Source organism: Ruditapes philippinarum, unplaced genomic scaffold (assembly GCF_026571515.1).
Source record: "Ruditapes philippinarum isolate M1 unplaced genomic scaffold, ASM2657151v2 ctg1278_1_1_1_1, whole genome shotgun sequence".
In the NCBI taxonomy this organism is placed as follows: Eukaryota; Metazoa; Mollusca; class Bivalvia; order Venerida; family Veneridae; genus Ruditapes; species Ruditapes philippinarum.
In genome coordinates, this window is record NW_026867073.1 from 12237 (window position 1) to 31961 (window position 19725).

The window sequence follows — 19725 nt, forward strand, 5'->3', positions numbered from 1 at the left end:
TACTAGTGGCCGTTGACGGTAGCTTGCATTTACCAATACCGTTCATGAACACGCTCAAACAAATCTATCGGCTGTTTATTGGAGAATCTATTGTACCCAACAATCGCCATGGCACAACCTAAATATTGCCATGGCACTTTAATTATTAAGATAAGATTACAAATAAATGTAAAATAAGATAAGAAATTCTTCAACCATTAATGGCAGCCATTGAATGATAACATGCTTTTGATAAAACATCATAAAAAAAACCTATTAACTGAAAACCACTGCCTTCTCAGTTTCACGAAATGGCATGCACGAGGGCAATAAAATCAAAAGGATGACCATCCTGATAGTAATGTCTCATGCTTGATTCGGTTAAAGATATGTAAGAATGCTTACAATTACAGAAATTTTGCCTGTTTTATTACTATCACTCTAATCTTTATAGTCAATCAATTTTGTTTTCAGAAGAGAAACACGTTTGAAAAGATCTTATTTTAGTCTAAAAGAATTGCTTGTTAGAATGAAATATTCGGCCTCTGATTTGGCATATACCGTAAACTTTAATCAAAAATACAAATATTTTCAAATGAAAGGGGGGAAATCAAATATCAGTATTGTTTCCAAGGGCAGTAGCAAATATGTACATTTCCAAACTTAAATCTCAATACCATTCTTTTCTAGATTCTACAGAGTTTCTTTTTAATTTCTTCCTTTTTACAATAATTCTTTTTACAATAAGTAATAAATCGAGTCCTTTTTGCGGATTGTATTTTTTTTAATAAAAATTATCTTGTAAATAACTTTGTCCAACGCAAAATGTTAACTTAATTGTTTATTGTAAATTGAATGTTATTTGTCTCCTATCTATATCCCCCCTGTGAAACTATCCAATTAATACACTCGATGATTTAACGCTCCGCTGTTGAATTTATTTGTTTAACCAATCCTTGAAGTAATTTGAACTCTAAGAAACAACTGCACGTCTTTCAAAAGACGGAAGTACGTTATTACAGTTTTATTTCTTGATAAATTTATGACAATAATATGCAACTGCAGTGGTGATAATAGTGGTGATACCAAGATATGCTGCATAAAAGTGTCAAATCGTATTGTAAAAATAGAGAAAATAAGAATCCTTAAAGAAAGCCCAACACGGCATAATTGAAAATGTTGCAGGCTCGCTTTGATTGACCCTGTTCATGGACGGTACTGTTAAGTGCAACTACCGTCCACGCTCCCTAGCACCGGCTTAAGCAGAATTCAACATTGAACTTGAACAAGTACAATTTCTAATTTTGAAACATCCGCAGATGTGTTCATATGGCGGTTATCACGGAACCTTCAATGTGACACGAAAGTGACATTCCATGAAAAGCGGCATATGGTCCCCAAGTAAAAAAATGCGTGTGCCCTTAACTAACTTAAATTGAATTTTGAAAGGGATCAGAGGTTATGAAGCTAGTTGTAAAGTCTTTTTAAGTGTAAAAAAACAATAATTTATCAAGAATAAGATAAAAAATTTGATTAATAGCATATTTCAATACATATAAAAGAAATGACGTCTTGATATGTTACTCTCATATAAAAGAAAATGAGTGAATTGAAAGATAAATGGTACAGAAATAGGATACTCATGCATGGATAACATTCATAAAGTTTGCTAGCTCTTGACTGCTCTCATTTCATTTATGCTAAAATGCGTTTTTAGAAATATATGCTGGTGAAAAGAACTATGCTCCTAAAACTAGAGTAAGAAACTCGGAAATCAGAGTCAGATTTGATTAATGAAACATGAGCATTTTTAAGATAAAACTATTATAAAATGGCTGATGAAATAAATTGGTGTTCTTGTCCAATTTAAAGGAAGTTACTGACCTAATGTATCCAGATGAATATTTCAATGTGTTTTATGGTTAAGAAAAAATCTCTAAACTATTCCTTTATATGCCCGTTGGTTTTGGTAAGCATGCCATAAGAATAAAGTTCACAAAAGTAAAGAATTTCGATACACTAAAAGACGCTCAATACAGTTTTTATTATAAAGACATATAGTCAGAAATATTTGATAGAATTTATTAAAATTTGCATGATCATAGATTATGATAACAAAATCATTTTAAAGGGTATAAAGAAATTAGGGGCCGCCGTAAAAACGAATCATATGTCCTAGAATTTTATTTTGTTTTAGCTAATTTCAAGCCCTGCAAGTTTTTGCATAAACTTAGTACTATTAAGCATTTTTGTTATCATTTTGAATACTTTGATGCGTAAAACAAAAATAACATAAACATTCGGTTATGATGCTCGCAATCAGAAAGCAAAAGAAGTAATATAATATATTATCAGTCATTGAAACGGGGATTATAGATTGGCATTAACGCATGAGAAGTTAAAGCCAAATGACATACTCATTAATGAAAAATACCTGTTAATACCATTGGCTTTGTAAAGTACACGTTATTATACGCACTTGTTTAGGATATTGAACCTACAAATAATCAAATCTAATAAAGTAGCTTAATCATTCAATAGTAGAACAAACGTATTTTCAAGAATCGTTGGTTTATTTTCGTTTCAGTTTAAGGTTTCTTCTGTACATAAAAAGTAGAATCATAAACGTTATCACAAACAAGCAGGGAAAACTGAATCTTATATAATTTATAACAAAACCTTGAAGATTCTAAATGAACTATTTTAATATTAGATTATTCAATTTTAAGTTGAATTACAAAAGTACAAAATACAAATCACGATAATTGGTCAGGCGTCTACAATATTGACCATAGACAAAATATTATTGACATTTTCAATTCAAAAGGTTAGTAATAATCAATAGTTTGTTTAAATCATAACACGTGATACATGAACTAACTAGTAGCCTACGAAAAAATGTTTTGTTCCTTCTTTCGTCTTCAGACAACAAACTATACGTTTAGTCAGAGAATATGTCAGAGATATATCCGCATTTCGATTCTGTTTCACCCCCGCCAAACAAAAATGTTATATTGTCAGAGTGATGGAGGCATAATATTAATAATTATCATCATAATTAAAACACACGCACACATGCGCACACACGGACGGACGCACAAAACAAAACGTTTGCTGTAAAAAGGTTGACTTGCATTATAAATATGCAACATTAGACGAAATCAATTTGATAAAAAATAAACATTAAATAGAGAACCGTTAATTCAATTGTTAGTTTATAGTCATTTGAGTATAGCACGGATATTTAATGACATTTATTTAGATTGAAAAGGACATGCATTTAACGAAATAAATTAGTCAAAGCTGTTATCGACGTGAGAGAATTTTGAATAAAAACATTAAAGACTTATTTAATAACTGAACAACACAAAAACTATTACCTTTAATGATACAAAATTAGAAATTTTTAATTAGAAAAAAAACTTTCTCAGAACTGATATGATTTTATTCTATGTCTGACATGAGGAATGATAAAGAAAGCAACAGAAATTTGAATTATGTACTCGTATCATTTTTAAGAAAACACAAACTTGATTATGTAATTGTGTCGTTTCAAAAATATTTTATCTCAGCTTAAAGAAATTGATTTAACTTCAGATTTCGCATGATGATGTAATTCTTTCTTAAATCAACTCAATTCTAAAACTTTAGATTTGTGAAGCGATCAAAAATAGAATTATTTTCACCAATTGGACAGTTCTTGTAATGTAACTGACTATAATGTTTCATTCATATTACAACAATCTTTTTTAACGTAAACGTAATATCACTTTAAATTAGGAAAACAAAAATACTTAGATATACCTAAATTAACAAAAGTAAATGCATCTACTAAAATGTTGAATTATTAGTGATGACACTAGACCTGTCATATGTGTGGTGAAAAGTTAAATCGTTTAATATCAAGATCCATACATTATAGCTTTTACATTTAAAAAAGTACATATATACATTTAAAAATCAGTTTTTAATTACTTTCTGTCTGTCTTTATAATACATTGTTTGGAGCCATTATATATTTGGCGCCATTATATGTCGCAACGACGCTAAATGTCACACTTGCCTCCAAATGTTGCGCTTTTGCCACTAAATGTCGCAAACGCCGCTAATTGTCTCAAAATATTTTGCATTTTATGTCGCTGATGACGTTAAATGTCGCACTACCGTTAATAGTTGCAATATCTTAATTCATGTTTGATAACTATAATGACGCAAAATACCCTGAAAGTGGCCACGTTTTGACAAAAACTCACTCTTTTATTATTTTTTTATTCGTATCGTACCTTTATTCAAAATTTAGGCTTAAAGCTTTTATTCACTTGCAGTTATAGGACAATCACTCGACAATTTGTTTTCTATGTGTGTCAGCAAGCCATATCTACGGTGGCACAAATATACGGTGGCACAAATGTGACATGTGTGTGTTTTTATTTATCTTGTGGCCACGAGATACTATGTCGTGGGCACGGATTACTAAGACGTGGTTACGAGTAACTAAGTCGTGGACACGAGATAGCAAAGTCGTGGCAACGAGATACAATATCGTGGCCGCTAGTAACTATGTCGTGGCCACGAGTTACTTAGTCGTGGCCACGAGAAACTATGTTGTAGCCACGAGTTACTAAGTCGTTGCCACGAGATATCTAAGTCGTGGCCACGAGATACTATGTCGTGGCCACGAGTTACTAAGTCGTGGGAACGGGATAGCTAAGTCGTGGCCACGAGATAACTACCCAATCAGAATACACTATATATATTATGAATTTTTTAAACTTAACAACTTACTTGTACATGCAACATTAATCTTCGAAAATACTGAAGATATTCACTTAGAAGTTGTCTTTAGTTTCATATTAGAAAATCACCTTCCAAGGCCTATCAGACATTTATTTTGACTATAGCTCTTTGATGGACAATTTTGCGACCGAATTGGTCAGTTTGTAGTTACTATGGCCTCTTAACCTTATTTATACGATAACATGAGAAGGAATAAGTCCTGGTTTATTTTATTTGGAAGGGAAATTGCCCATGGACAGTAGAGATCCTATAAGGTAAAATCTTTGACTGTTAAATAATTAAGAAGGGATAAGCCATGGTTTATATAACCCAGAAATATCATTGCACCTGATCAGTAGATGACATCTAATAATTTGGGGGTCAGTGGGTCCAAAATCAGGGTCATGGTGACGCTAAATGTAAAATTATTGACCAGTCAATAAGTAGTATAAATGGCACTTTTACAGGCTGGTGAAGTAGGGGCATCCTTGTAATATAGCACATGTCTAGTCAATTATGGAAATTCATGTAAAAGATGTAATCTGATTGGTAATTTATCTCGTGGCCACGACATAGTATCTCATGGCCACGACTTAGCTATATCGTGGCCGCGACTTAGTAACTCGTGGCCACGACTTAGCTATCTCGTGGACACGACTAAGTATCTCGTGGCCACGACTTAGCCATCTCGTTGCCACGAGTTAGTAACTCGTGGCCACGACATAGTATCTCGTTGCCACGAGATAAATAAAAACACACACATGTTATTCACTAGTGAGGTGTTTCTCTATACTTTTTCATGTAAAATGGCATTGGAATGATGGCCATCGTTTTTTTTAAATTACATTTACTCTGTGTCATTAAAAAGTGTTTCTTCGATGTACCTCTCGCATTGATAATTTTTCCCTCTTGAGGAAATATAACATATGAATGTTTCAAGGCATGACACCTGTACAAAATAAATTGATAAAATTTTGAATGAGCTTAGATTAAAAGCAGTTGTCTAAATATGACAACTGTTTACAGCACCTTCATGATGGAGGAACTGTTACACGAAAGATGGAGTTCTTATGATAACTTGTTTGGAATTCTTATGAAAACTGTCACGGAGTTCCTGGAAAACTTTTCTATATACTTGGAGAACTCACGTGTGAAAAATGGTCATTTTTACCTTTAAATGGGGAGTTTGGGGAGCTAAATCAAACTTTGATAATTGAGCTTGACCTACATACTGTTTTATGTTTTAGAAAAACCCTTTAGTCCTTTTTTCATCGCTTTTTTATAAAAAGATCTGGTAGTTTTGTGTAAACTGTCCAAATTACTTGCTGACGTTTTCATTTGTGATCTTCTTCGTTGCTGTACTTAATTAACTAATTATAATGGAGAGTTGCAAACATAAATCCCAGGCTAATAAATTTATACCCGATTTTTCAAATGACACGGTGTTTTTGTGATAACTCAAAATATGTCCTTGAGTTCTTATGTTTTCCACAGAAATCCGTTACGTTTTCCAGGAACTCCGTGACAGTTATCATAAGAACTCCAAAGAAGTTATCATAAGAACGCCATCCTTCGTGTAACAGCTCCTCCCCCGTGACCTTTACATTGTTAGAACCAAATGCATTTACCAGTATAGAGATACATGTTAGACAAGCTGCACATCGGTGCAGCTTAAACCGACTGTGTTATTATGGCTTACTAACTTAGAAATTTGTACCTTGATATTCCAAGATCGGTAGACATTTCTTAACATATGGAAGTTTGAAAAGTACATTTTACCCATTCAGCAGGTAAGGCTTGCAAATACGTACGGTCTTACCGTTGTCAGAGTTGCCGGCTGCTAAAATTTGAACTATTTTTGTTTTTTGCAGTTCATTACATTACCTTTACTATTACAAGTAGGATAAGTAGAATATACAAATTAAATGCGTACTTTGACATTTATGCCCCCAGGTTAGTATTATATATCCCCCATATTTTTTGCTTATAAAACGTTTTTAAAACGTCCATATTTTGCAAAATTAAATAATTACATAGTCTGAAAAGTAGAAAAAATCTCAAACTCAAAATTTTCCAATAAATTAAATATGATCTTTCTAAAATTTCATTGCGAACTTAAAAGGACGAAGACTGATCCTCATTTGGTTTGTATTACTATTGTTGTAAATAAACTAATTCAAGGTAAAACAGTGAAAATGGCCTCCTTTTCAATAAGAAAATGTCAATGGTTTTAATATAAGAAAATTCAAAAATGCACAAGAAGACTGAGATTCTATTCGCATTGGTTGGAGGTAGAAAGCGGGATATATTTTAATGTGTCACCACTTACTCGTATTTGTAAATTTGTAACATGGGTTTTGAGACCGAGTTTCATTTCGTTTTTATGCATCCAGTTATTAGCAATAAAATGTTTTACACAACAAATTAGATATTCTAATGACTTCAAATTATGATGTTTGACTATTGGTCTTCCCCTGATATGAATCCGTGTTGACTAATCCAGGTATCATGGAAAGCACGCACCCCAATATTTTCATGTTTTGTTTGGGTGTACAGTCACATTTTTTGTTATACGGCGATATTACCGGCTTTTTGTCATTCAGTGACTTACATATGTCACTTTGATATAGTGAATGCGGCATTTTAGAGAAACATAGTTATGGAGGGCTGTAGGGATGTAAGAGCAGGGGGCCACCTTCCGCCAGGTTGGTGCGGCGCTCGGTGTACCCTACACCGTCATCACCTTAGCCTGAGAGCAATACCGGCTATATGGCACACCCGCCAGGAGGCATGCTGGAGGTCGGTAAAGGGTCACAACATCAGCTCAGGATCGATTTTTGGTCGTTAAGGCACATCGTGCAAGGTTTTCGTCTGCAATTACTCTTCAAAATGACCTCGTTTATGCTGCGGGGTCCTTGTTTCTACGCGGACGGTATGTAGAAGGCTGCATAATTGTAATTTGCGGTCGAGGACCTTGCATACGTATCCCCTTGATGCGTCGACAACGCCATTCGTCCTTCAGTAAATCAGCATTTAAAACCTTTCGCACGGCGTTAATAAAAATTATCCCAAAAATTATTTACACTCAAATATATGGCGATTAGCAAAAGTTGAGTAGTATATATACAACAGTTATGCATTGATTTATCCCTGAAATATAATGATTCTTTTCTCCTAGGATATAGTTAGTTTATGAAACAAATCTCTTTAATAATTTGTACTGAAAAAAATCGTTTTCCTTCTTTCGTATTGGCCATTAACACTTATGATTAACATAACATGTTTTTATGCTGAATAGATTATCGTTAGAAAACAAAATTTCGTAAGAAATATAATATTTACATAAAATATTTTAAAATATAAATATTTAAGATTAATTTAGATGGAAACCATAAGCTTCTGGCTGCCTATTTATAAAGCCAACACGTGTTCGTTTATCTTATCTGTTGATAAAATCATTAAATTGGAGATTAACCATTGCTTGTCTGTTTCTGGATTTTTCTTCAAAAGAATGAGCTGTTGTTTCATACGTTTTGGAATCAATTGGTATTAAACAAGAAAACAATTTATATGTGAGATTCAAAGTGGTATTGAAAATATCAGACATGGATAAGATCTATCATTTGTGCTCGGTTTTGACATTTTTTATTTTATGTTTGAAACTATCTTCTGCTGTAGAGACCAAGTTGACCATGGAGTTTATTTTTGATGTTTTGTCGCGTCGCTTGGATAACTTAGCGTTTGAAATACAGTTAGTATTTTCCGTCATTTTAGCTTTTGTTGTGCCATGTATATTTTTATGTTATTTTCAAAATGTTTTCTGCTGTGGAGATCAAATTGACCATGGAATATTTTTTCGATTCCTTTAGGTATTTCCCGTCGTAATAGCTTTGGTTGTTGCATACATGTATATATCTTTTATTTTATGTTTAATATTGCCTTTTGCGATGGAAACCAAATTGACCGCCATTACATTATTTTGTTATTTTTGTCACGTCGCTTTGGTAACTTAAAATACAGTCAGTATGTCCCGTCAGTATAGCTTTTATTTTTAAATGTGAACAATAACAAAATCAACGACAAAAAGTCAAATCATATTTAATTAAAAAGTTTTGTTTATATAAAGTGCTTTCAGAATGGATTCTCAAAAGCGTATGGAAGATATGGATACTAAGATAAAAGACAATATACCACTACGAAAACCTGTATCCTCTGAAATCCAAGGGCAAATACAAAGACAAATCAAGCAAGAAATGGAGAAACATATCAATGTTTTTCATAGAATGTTATCAGCCGAGAAGAAAGCCATGCACGATATGAGGGAGCTATTCAGTAACCAGTGGAAAAACGTCAGTCTCATTGAACATCGAATTCCTTCAATCAACAAATCATGTGCAGATTTAAGAACGGATTTTGATGGTTTTGAAGACGCTATCAAGACTAAAGTAGGCGATTTAAATATGAAACTAGGTACGATTCGTATGATATTCAATCCAAAGGTACATTAATATTCGAATGAAAGTACACATTTAAGCAAGACAATTTTCGACTTTAATTTGTTGAAGTTTCTGTACAAACATTTTAATGGTTCCAATTTTCTATATAATAATCAGGAATATTGTCTATACTTACAACTATACCTATCTTCTAATAAAATCAAGGCGTCATAATTAACTTTCTCGTCGGTTTTCCTTTTTTGTGCGTAGTATACAAAATATTTAAAAGTTTACTTTGAGCAATGCTGTCGGTTTGGCATTTTCTCAAAAATGAAAAAAAGTCGGAATAGTATGTATTTATACATATTTGATTGGTATTCAAAGATTTGAAAGTAGTTTTGACATAATCTTATTTTGGCTTCACTCCGATTTTGTTGATTTTATATTATTATTATGTTTTCTAATTCTAGCAAGACTGATATATTTTAATAAAATATAGGTCTATACTTCTTTTCCTTAATTAAATGAATTAATAGTAAAATGTATACACGTATATCTATTTTTTTAAAGTACATGTAACTGGAATTGATGAGTTTTTCTTGCTTAAATTTAAACTGTAGACGTACACAAATAGTTTTTTTATTTCAGATACCATGAGGAAATATAACACCAAAGGTGAGAAAGGTGAACCAGGTCAGAGTGGTTCAGATAGATATGCAGGCATAAGAGGACCACGAGTAAGACAGCTTCAATATAAGAATATTTTAAACAATATTTCATATCAAAGATAAGACCAAGCTTAACTTGCACGACCAAAGTCGAACAGTTTTTAAATGTTTTTTGTACAGTTTTCAAGTAGTATTTATTGTTTCTTAGATTCTGTCTTTACCAATATTTGCAAAATTATGGCATGCTTATGTAATTCTGTAATGTTTTTAGCTGAACACACACTTGTGCAAATATAACTCAAATGATTGTAAAATAGGTAACAAGCGAGGTTTTACGCAAGCGTAAACTTATATTTTTGAAACAATGTCCGCAAAATACTTTTCAAATCATCTCAAAGAAAAATGCAAAACTTTAAAAGATCATGTTTTTCAAAACAAACTTGTTTTTAAGGGTCAACAAAAGGATATTTTGAAAACAGTTCTCTTTTAGGAGGAGACAACATGTTTACGCATGATTTAATTTTAGCCTGGTTCACGATATTATAACTCGGTATAACCTGGCATTGAACAGTAAGTTTTTGTTCGGAAATAATAAACATTGTCATTCTCGTTCGAAAAAATGGAAATAGATAATATTATGCAATAAAGACAGAATCCTTAAAATTGGTATGAAATAAACCTGGGAATGCGATATTTATATTATATACTTGGTTTCATTTGACGACTTTTAAAATAAATCATGTATTACGCAGTAAATCATTTTTTAAAATTATAAGATTTGGATTCTTGGCCTAGCTCATTATGAACAAAAAAAAAAACAAAAAAAAAAACAAAAAATTTTCAGGCAATACCGGCAGAGATGGGGTACTGGGCGCCAGGTATTGGGGGAAAGCCTGGTCTAAAAGGGCCGACGGGCAATACGGCGAAGCGATATAGGAAAATTTGTTGAATAGCTTCGTTACAAAATATTTTAAAACATGTTAAAGATAATACTTTGGCTTAATAACAGGACAAAAATCTAAATTATCTGTTTTTAAAATATTAATTAAACGTTTCATTTAGTATTTATTTTTCAAAATCTCATTTTTCAAAGGTTCTAAATATAGCATCTATATAAATTTACATTTAAAGGTGAATAAAATTTGTACAACAATAATAAAAAAAAAGAAAATGAAATTACTATGGAAAATTAATTTGCAGGGTGAACCTGGAGAATGGGCTTCCAGGTTTTGATGACAAAGGGGATACAGGGAAAGGGTGATAAAGGGGATAAAGGTTTACCGCACAAACTCCAAGACTGTAATTTATTTGTCAAATATAAAAATAAACTTTTCTTATTCTATTTTAAAGTATAAAGAGTTCGATATTTTTTTATAAAATACCTCATTAAGTTTGTGTTTAAAAATCAATTTTGGAGGCTAGTTTCAGATACTTAAATGAACCAATCTTTCTATATATCCGACTAACAAAAGAAAAATAAAGCTTTTAATTTTAATAATATCTTATTATTTTTTAATAATTTAAAACTTTTACTCCTCTTAAATGTCTCAAACAAATATTGTGATAAGTCCTGAATACTAGTGCAAGTTATCTAATGCCAAATTGTTATCATTTAGCTGTGTTAACCTGAAAGTCGGTTGTTTTTATTTTTTGTATACTGACCTTAATTTGCAATTTTTAGGCTATAATGAAATGTGTATTTAAATAGAACTAATTTAAAACAGAACATGTTTTACGAAAACATCATTAATTGTAAAAAACGTATTTTAAAAAAAAATGTTTGAATCAATTATATTGCACATAAAGTTTATAGTTTTAAAATGCTTCTTAAGCACAATACTGGGAAAAAATCAATTTTCCTTTTATAAGGGGAAAAAATAAATGCCTTTCGCCCTTTCCTTTGATATCCCTTTTGGTTTTCAGACCCGGGGGTTCCCGAAAAATCCCCGGTTTTAAAGGGAGAACGTGGAAAAAAGGGGTTTCAAGTAAGATTTCTTCCCTTTTCCAAATATGTTTTAAAAAATATCTCCAAATTTAAAAAAAAAACAAAAAACTTAACTTCCCCGTAAATATCTAAAAACTGCTTTCAAAAATTTTTATTTTATACAGGGTTTTTAATTTATTTTTAATTGTTTTTAGAGATCCCCGGGGGATTTTAAAATTTGCCTTTAAAATAAACAAAGTTTTATAAAAATAAAAATATTTTTAGATATTTAAAACTAAATCTTATAAAAGCGCTATTTAAATTTTTTTAAACCAAAACTTTGGGAACAAAAACATATTCAAAATCATCTCAAAAGAAAAAATACAAAACTTTAAAGATAAAATGTTCTTCAAAAAGAAACTTTGTTTCCTAATTTCTAATGTCAACAAATATTGATTTTTTGAAAAAATTCAGGGGTTTTATGACAGCAATGTAAATAAGCTCTAACACCGATTCGTTTTGTTCAAATGCGAAAACAGTGGTACGCATGATTTAATTCTAGCCTGGTTCTACGATACAAAATATCGGTAAACTACAGACAGTTTCACAGTCCATATTTGTATATCGTAATAAGAAAATATTGTCTTTCGATTTGAAGAAAAATGGAAAAAAGATTGTTTTTTCAACGAAAAGCCAGAAATAAAAAAAATAAAAATTGGTCATGAAGTGTAAACCTGACGTATGCGAATGTTTTTTATGTACTCTGTGCTTTAACTGACGACTTGCAAAATAAATCGTGTCATTCATGCAGTAAAATTTTCGTCTTTTTAAAAAAAGTAACTGGGTGCTTTAATCCCAAAAATGAAAATTAAAAAATTTGCAGGTTTACCCCGGGTTTTGATGGGGTTTAACAGGGTCTCCATTTTAAAGGGGAAAAAGGGGGCCTTTTAAAGGGGGAGGGAATTTCAGGTTTTGAAAAAGGGTAAAGGGCAAAGAGAATTTTGGGGAGTACCTTCGTTACCAAAATATTTTAAACAAAATTTTTTTTAAAAAAAATTTTTTTTTTTTTTGCAGGACCAATAATTTTAATAAAAGTTTCTAAATGAAAAAATTTTAAATTTTTTATGTTTTATTTTCAAAAAATTCCCCTGTTTCAAACCAAATTAAAGGGAAAAAAAAACCCCTTTCAAGGGGTTTCCTGACTTACTGGGTTTTGGGGGCTTTCAAGGTTTTAAAAAGAGCCTCTTTAAAGGGCCCAAATGGCCCAAACAGGGCCGTTGGGGGGTTTAAAGGCAAAAGAATGGGGGTTTTCCGGGGAATAAAGCTTGTTACCAAACTTTTTTAAAAAAAATCTTTTTAAAAATAATACTTGCTTTAAATTTTTTGACCCAAAAACTAAAAACTGTTTTAAATAAAAATTAATTTACAATTTTATTTAGTAAACTATTTTTTCATAAAATTATTTTTAAAAAATTTTTTAAATTTTAGCAAAGCTTTTGGAAAAATTTTTCATTTAAAGGTAAAAACATTTTTCAAAATTAAATGATTATTATGGAAAAAAATTTGGGAAAGGTTTAACTGGCCCGGGGAAAGGCTTTTTAGGTTTGATTTACCAAAAAAGAAAACAGGGCCAAAAGGGGGAAAAGGGGGGAAGGTTTACCGCACACTGTAATTTTTTTAAAATTTAAAGCTTAACCAACTTTCCTTTTTGATTTAAAGGAAAAAAAATAACATATATTTTTCTAATTTAAAGCATACTTATCCCCCAATTTGTTCTTCAAAACATTCGGAGCTAGTTTTAAAATACTTTAAAAACCCCATTCAATTTACCGGGATTTTGAATTTCGAAAAAATAAACTTTTAATTTTTGAATAATTTAAATTTTTTGAAATTCTTTAAAAAAGATTGGGGTTTTTTACATAAAACTAATTTAAAACAGAAAAGTTTAACCCAAAACTTTTTTATTTTTTAAAAACGAAAATTCTTTTTAAATTTTTTTAAAATTTAAATTATTTGCAAAATAATGTTTATAATTTCACATCTTTTTGTTAATTTCATAATAACCCCCAACATCCATTATCTAAAATTTAAGGGGAAAAAAATTTCATTGCAGCCCCTTTTCTGGGAATATCGTGTTTTGGGGAAACCCCGGGTTCCAGAACTCCCGGGGGTAAAGGAAAAAGGGGAAAAAAGGATTCAAAAAGATAGCTTCATTTTTAAATAAAAGTTTAAAATATTATTTTAAAAAAAGACAAAGCTAATTGCACATAAATAAACCAAAAAACTGCTTTCAAAAAATTAAATTTTAAAATTTTTATTAAATATTTAATTTTTTCAAAGAGCCCTGTTTTTAAAATCCCCAAAATTTCTAATAAAATACAAAACCTTGATAAATAATATATTTATAATTAATTTAAACACTAAGTCTTATAAAAGGGGGCTATTTAATTTTTGAAACCAGAACTTTGTAAGCACAGCACTATTCAAATCATCTCAAAAGAAAAATACAATTGTCTTCAAAACAAACTTGTGGAGAAACAGGAATGCCAGTATTTATTTTTTCTAAGATTCTGTCTTTTTCAATATTTACAAAACTATGGCATGCTTATATAATTCTGTAATGTTTTTAGCTGAACACACACTTGTGCAAACATAACTCAAATGATTGTAAAATAGGTAACAAGCGAGGTTTTACGCAAGCGTAAACTTATATTTTTGAAACAATGTCCGCAAAATACTTTTCAAATCATCTCAAATAAAAATACAAAACTTTAAAAAATATTTTTTTTTTTTCAAAACAAACTTGTTTCCTAGTTTCTTAAGAGTCAACAAATGGATATTTTGTAAACAGTTCTCCTTTAGGCTAGAGAACGTGTTTACGCATGATTTAATTGTAGCCTCTTTCCACGATATTAAATCTCGGTAAACTACAGACAGTTGCACAGTCGATTTTCTTTAATACGAAAAAAAGAAACATTGTCATTCCATTCGAAGAAAATGGAAATATGAATATTTTGCTATAAAGACAGAAATTTAAAATTTGTCATGAAGAGTAAACCTGGTGTATGCGATGTTTTTACGTAGTTGTGTTTTATTTGACGACCTTCAAAATAAATCATGTCATTCCGCAGAAAATCATGCGTCTTATAAAAAAACTATATAAGATTTGGATTCTTGGCAGCCTATTAATGAAACAAAAACAAAAACAACAAAAAAGCAACAGAAAACAAACTATTTTTCAGGGCATACCTGGCAGAGATGGGTCACCTGGGCTTCCAGGTATTGAGGGAAAGCCTGGTCTAAAAGGGCCGAAGGGCGACTGAACAGGATTAGATGTGAGATAGCTTCGTTACAAAAATATTTTTAACACCAATGTTAAAGATAATACTTGGCTTAACTAACAGGACAAAAATCTAATTACTGTTTTTAAATGATGTAATTAAACAGTTTTCATTTAGTATTTATTGTTTCAAAGACTCCATGTTTACAAACGTTTGCTGAAATATAGCATGCTATGATAAATATTTAGCATTTATAGATGAATAAATATTTGTACAAACATTTTTTGAAAAATAAAATGAATTACTATGAAAACAAATTTCCAGGGTCTACCTGGGATTCAAGGTCGAAAGGGCGATACAGGACCGAAGGGTGATAAAGGGGATGAAGGTTCACCGCACACTGTAAGTGTTTTGTCAAATATAAAGCTTAACTAGACTTGCCTATGTTGATTTCAAGAATAAGGAATAACGATATATATTTCTATTAACGCATACTTATCACAATTTGTGCTTCAAATCAGTTCGGAGCTAGTTTACAGATACTTAAAATGCCACCATTCATTTACCGTGTATTCGAATTACGAAAGAAATAAGCTTTTAATGTTTGAATAATAACTTTTTGAAATTCTTAAAACATAGATATGTGTTTTTACATAGAACTAATTTAAAACAGAAAATGTTTAACGAAAACGTTATTAATTGTTAAAAACGTATTCTTATAAATTGTTTTGATCAATTATATTTGCACATAAGTGTTGATAGTTTCACATGCTTTCGTTAATGCATAATACGGCACAACATCCATTATCTATATAAGGTGTAAAAAATGATTGCATTGCAGCCCTTGTCTGGTAGATATCGTGTAGTTGGCAGACCCGGTGTTCCAGGAACTCCCGGTATAAAGGGAGAACGTGGAGAAAGAGGATTGCAAGTAAGATAGCTTCATTTTCGAAATATGTTTAACAATATCTCATTTCAAACAAAAGACAAAGCTTAACTTGCACGATAAATATCTAAGAACTGCTTTCAAATTATATTTTATACAGTTTTCATTGAGTATTAATTGTTTCAAAGAGTCCGTGTTTATCAACATTTGCTAAAATATAGCATGCCTTGATAACAATATGATATTTATAGATGAATAAGCACTAAGTCTTATAAAAGGCGGCTATTTAATTTTTGAAACCAGAACTTTGTAAGCACAGCACTATTCAAATCATCTCAAAAGAAAAATACAATTGTCTTCAAAACAAACTTGTGGAGAAACAGGAATGCCTGTATTTATTTTTTTCTAAGATTCTGTCTTTTTCAATATTTACAAAACTATGGCATGCTTATATAATTCTGTAATGTTTTTAGCTGAACACACACTTGTGCAAACATAACTCAAATGATTGTAAAATAGGTGACAAGCGAGGTTTTACGCAAGCGTAAACTTATATTTTTGAAACAATGTCCGCAAAATACTTTTCAAATCATCTCAAATAAAAATACAAAACTTTAAAAAATATTTTTTTTTTTCAAAACAAACTTGTTTCCTAGTTTCTTAAGAGTCAACAAATGGATATTTTGAAAACAGTTCTCCTTTAGGAGGAGACAACGTGTTTACGCATGATTTAATTTTAGCCTGGTTCCACGATATTAAATCTCGGTATAACCTACAGGCAGTTGAACAGTAGAGTTTTTGTATCCGAAAATAAGAAACATTGTCATTCCGTTCGAAGAAAATGGAAATAGAAATATTATGCAATAAAGACAGAAATTTAAAATTGGTCATGAAGAGTAAACCTGGTGAATGCGATATTTTTATATACTTGAGTTTCATTTGACGACTTTTAAAATAAATCATGTCATTACGCAGTAAATCATGTGTCTTATAAAAAACCATATAAGATTTGGATTCTTGGCAGACCTATTAATGAAACAAAACAAAAACAAAAAAAAAAACAACAGAAAACAAACTATTTTTCAGGGCATACCTGGCAGAGATGGGTTACGTGGGCTTCCAGGTATTGAGGAAAGCCTGGTCTAAAGGGCCGAAGGCGTAACAGGATTAGATGTGAGATAGCTTCGTTACAAAAATATTTTTTAACACCAATGTTAAAGATAATACTTGGCTTTACTTGCAGAACAAAAATCTAGTAACTTTTTGTAAATGATATAATTTTACAGTTTTCATTTAGTATTTATTGTTTCAAAGACTCCATGTTTACAAACGTTTGCTGAAATATAGCATGCTATGATAAATATTTAGCATTTATAGATGAATAAATATTTGTACAAACATTTTTTGAAAAATAAAATGAATTACTATGAAAACAAATTTCCAGGGTCTACCTGGGATTCAGGTCGAAAGGGCGATACAGGACCGAAGGGTGATAAAGGGATTAAGGTTCACCGCACACTGTAAGTGTTTTGTCAAATATAAAGCTTAACTAGACTTGCCTATGTTGATTTCAAGAATAAGGAATAACGATATATTTCTATTAACACATACTTATCACGATTTGTACTTAAAATCAGTTTGGAGCTAGTTAATAATGACAGTTTACAGTAACGAATCATTTACCGTGTTATCAAATTACAAAAGAACTATTAAGCTTTTGTTATTGTTAAAAATATACTGCATCTTATTTTTGAAAAAAATATTGTGAAAAGTCCTAAATGCTTGTGCAAGTTATCTAATGCCAAATTGAATAATTAAGCTGTGTTAACCTTAAATTTTTAATTTATTTTTGTATATTGACCTTTATTTGCAATGTTTAAGTGGTATTTATTGACATGTGGTATAAAATAGAATTTAACAGAAAACATCATTTATAGTAAAAAAAAATATATTTCTGTTTTAATTGTTTTAATCTATTATAGAAAAGGACAGCGCGGAGAAAGAGGACCAAAGGAAGACAAAGGAGATAAAGGTTCGTCAGAATCAAACGGAGAAATGTTCGGACGATAAGGAAATCTTTACTGAATAACCCCAAGGAGAAACTAGTAACACTTAAAAGATTTTAGCTATTTCGTATAGTATTATATTTAAATATATGCATTATAATGGTAGAGAGATACAAACAATAGACAACAAAATATAAACATCATAGTCATCACGGCGTATTGTGTGGTTTGCATTTAGTGCTCATCAATAATGTCATAGAGTAAAATTTATCCCAAAAAGGGCCCGTTTTTGAAAAAAAAATAAAAACAACCATGGGGTTTTTTCGTACAAATACTCAAAATTTAAAATTTGCAAAATTTTTAACGGGAAACCCAACGAGTGTTAAAAACGGGTTTTTTAAAAACGGGGTTTCGTTTTTCTGTTCAATTTAAAGAATAGTTTCGTTTTTAACAAAAAAGAATCGTTGAAAGGGAAAAATTAGTATTGTCAACACTTTTAGTTAGACACAGTTACAAAGTAACTCTTAACCCTTATTATGCTGGAGCCGAAAGGGATTGACATTCGTTAACATAATAAAGTCAGGCCAGCCTGCAGTCTCTATACTGTTGACTGACTAAATTTTCATCTTGATATCTTGATAAGATTTTAACTAAAGAATTATAGGCTAGGCATTTTAGCCAAAGATAAGACCCAACCTCAAACAAATTCCTTCAGAAAAGATATTTGCATATTTGTTATCTACTATATATGTGTTGCTACAGGAAAAAAGTCCTCAAAAAAATTCGAAGTATAAAATGCTAAAAATGTCATGTTTTGAAATCATGTGTTTTCAATTAGAATAATCTGTGAAATTAAATATTCCAGATATTCTACGTAAATATGGTAATTAACAAAGTAACATATTAATACACAAACATGCTTTATTTAATCCAAACGTTTCAACCAATGTTGATTACATTCAAAAAGTCGCAACACTGCATAATCTATACATCATCATTTAGACTGGTATAAAACATTACCCCACCCACTAATGATAAATATTTGTTTTTACTTTAAGTCAGATTCCATTAAATATTCTTACAAATTAGCTCTACCAAGATTAATGTTGTATGAATCTATCTAAATTCATATTATAATTCAAAATTGCAATACATTTTACACAAATGATTATTATAATTATTATTTATATACATTGTATTTGCATTTCTGTTCTGAAAATCAATCCTTCAAATTAATATCTTACCAATGCTAAATTGCACTTACTTTACCATGGAAGTGTTGTAAAAAAAATTATTGTAAAAAGACATTTTAAAATAAAATGAATCTTGAACTGAATGTTAAGACACTGAAAAAAAAAACACAATGTTATTTCATCATTTTTGTCACCAAGGCCCGACTATCCATATAGTCTGACAACGCTACACATGTATATATACATATTGCCCTGCCCTTGTTCAATGCTGAAATTATATCTCGACTTTTTCGGCCGGTGCTGTTGAAACCTTTAGCCTGCCCTTTTCACAGAGACACATTGTTTCGCATCTGTAAAATTGTTACAACTTAATATGATAAATAACAATGTGAACTTTGCATTCTGCTTTTAAAATAAAATAATTTTATGTCTAACTAAAAATGTAGGTACATGTACTATGAAAAGCAAGATAGAATTGTGCTTTTAGATTTATATTTTTATATTGAATTATCTACAAATAATTCATAAATTAATGAGGCACGTTTAGCCTCAGCAAAACATGCCTCAGCTTTCTTC

At 30.7% G+C, this 19725-nt stretch overlaps 1 protein-coding gene across 2 annotated transcripts; it reads left to right on the top strand.

The window, feature by feature from the left end:
* Positions 1-8279: 8279 nt before the first annotated feature.
* On the top strand, positions 8280-18228 carry LOC132734742 (macrophage scavenger receptor types I and II-like). Of its 2 annotated transcripts, XM_060721587.1 has the most exons (7): positions 8280-8506; positions 8882-9225; positions 9840-9928; positions 15026-15118; positions 15389-15466; positions 15906-15995; positions 17037-17097. In XM_060721587.1, exons 1-4 carry the CDS (start codon positions 8361-8363, stop codon positions 15104-15106), a joined length of 660 nt encoding a protein of 219 aa, XP_060577570.1. In that variant the 5' UTR covers positions 8280-8360; the 3' UTR covers positions 15107-15118; positions 15389-15466; positions 15906-15995; positions 17037-17097. The 2 variants fall into 2 exon arrangements, with proteins under 2 accessions (XP_060577570.1, XP_060577571.1); XM_060721588.1 differs by lacking the exons at positions 15906-15995; positions 17037-17097 and adding an exon at positions 17933-18228.
* The last annotated feature ends 1497 nt before the right edge of the window (positions 18229-19725 follow it).

Coding starts and splice junctions, on each gene's coding strand:
- LOC132734742 (XM_060721588.1), top strand. CDS start 8,361: ATGGATAAGATCTATCATTTGTGCTCGGTTTTGACATTTTTTATTTTA. Junction 8,507..8,881: donor AACTTAGCGTTTGAAATACA/GTTAGTATTTTC, acceptor GTTTATATAAAG/TGCTTTCAGAATGGATTCTC. Junction 9,929..15,025: donor CAGGCATAAGAGGACCACGA/GTAAGACAGCTT, acceptor ACTATTTTTCAG/GGCATACCTGGCAGAGATGG.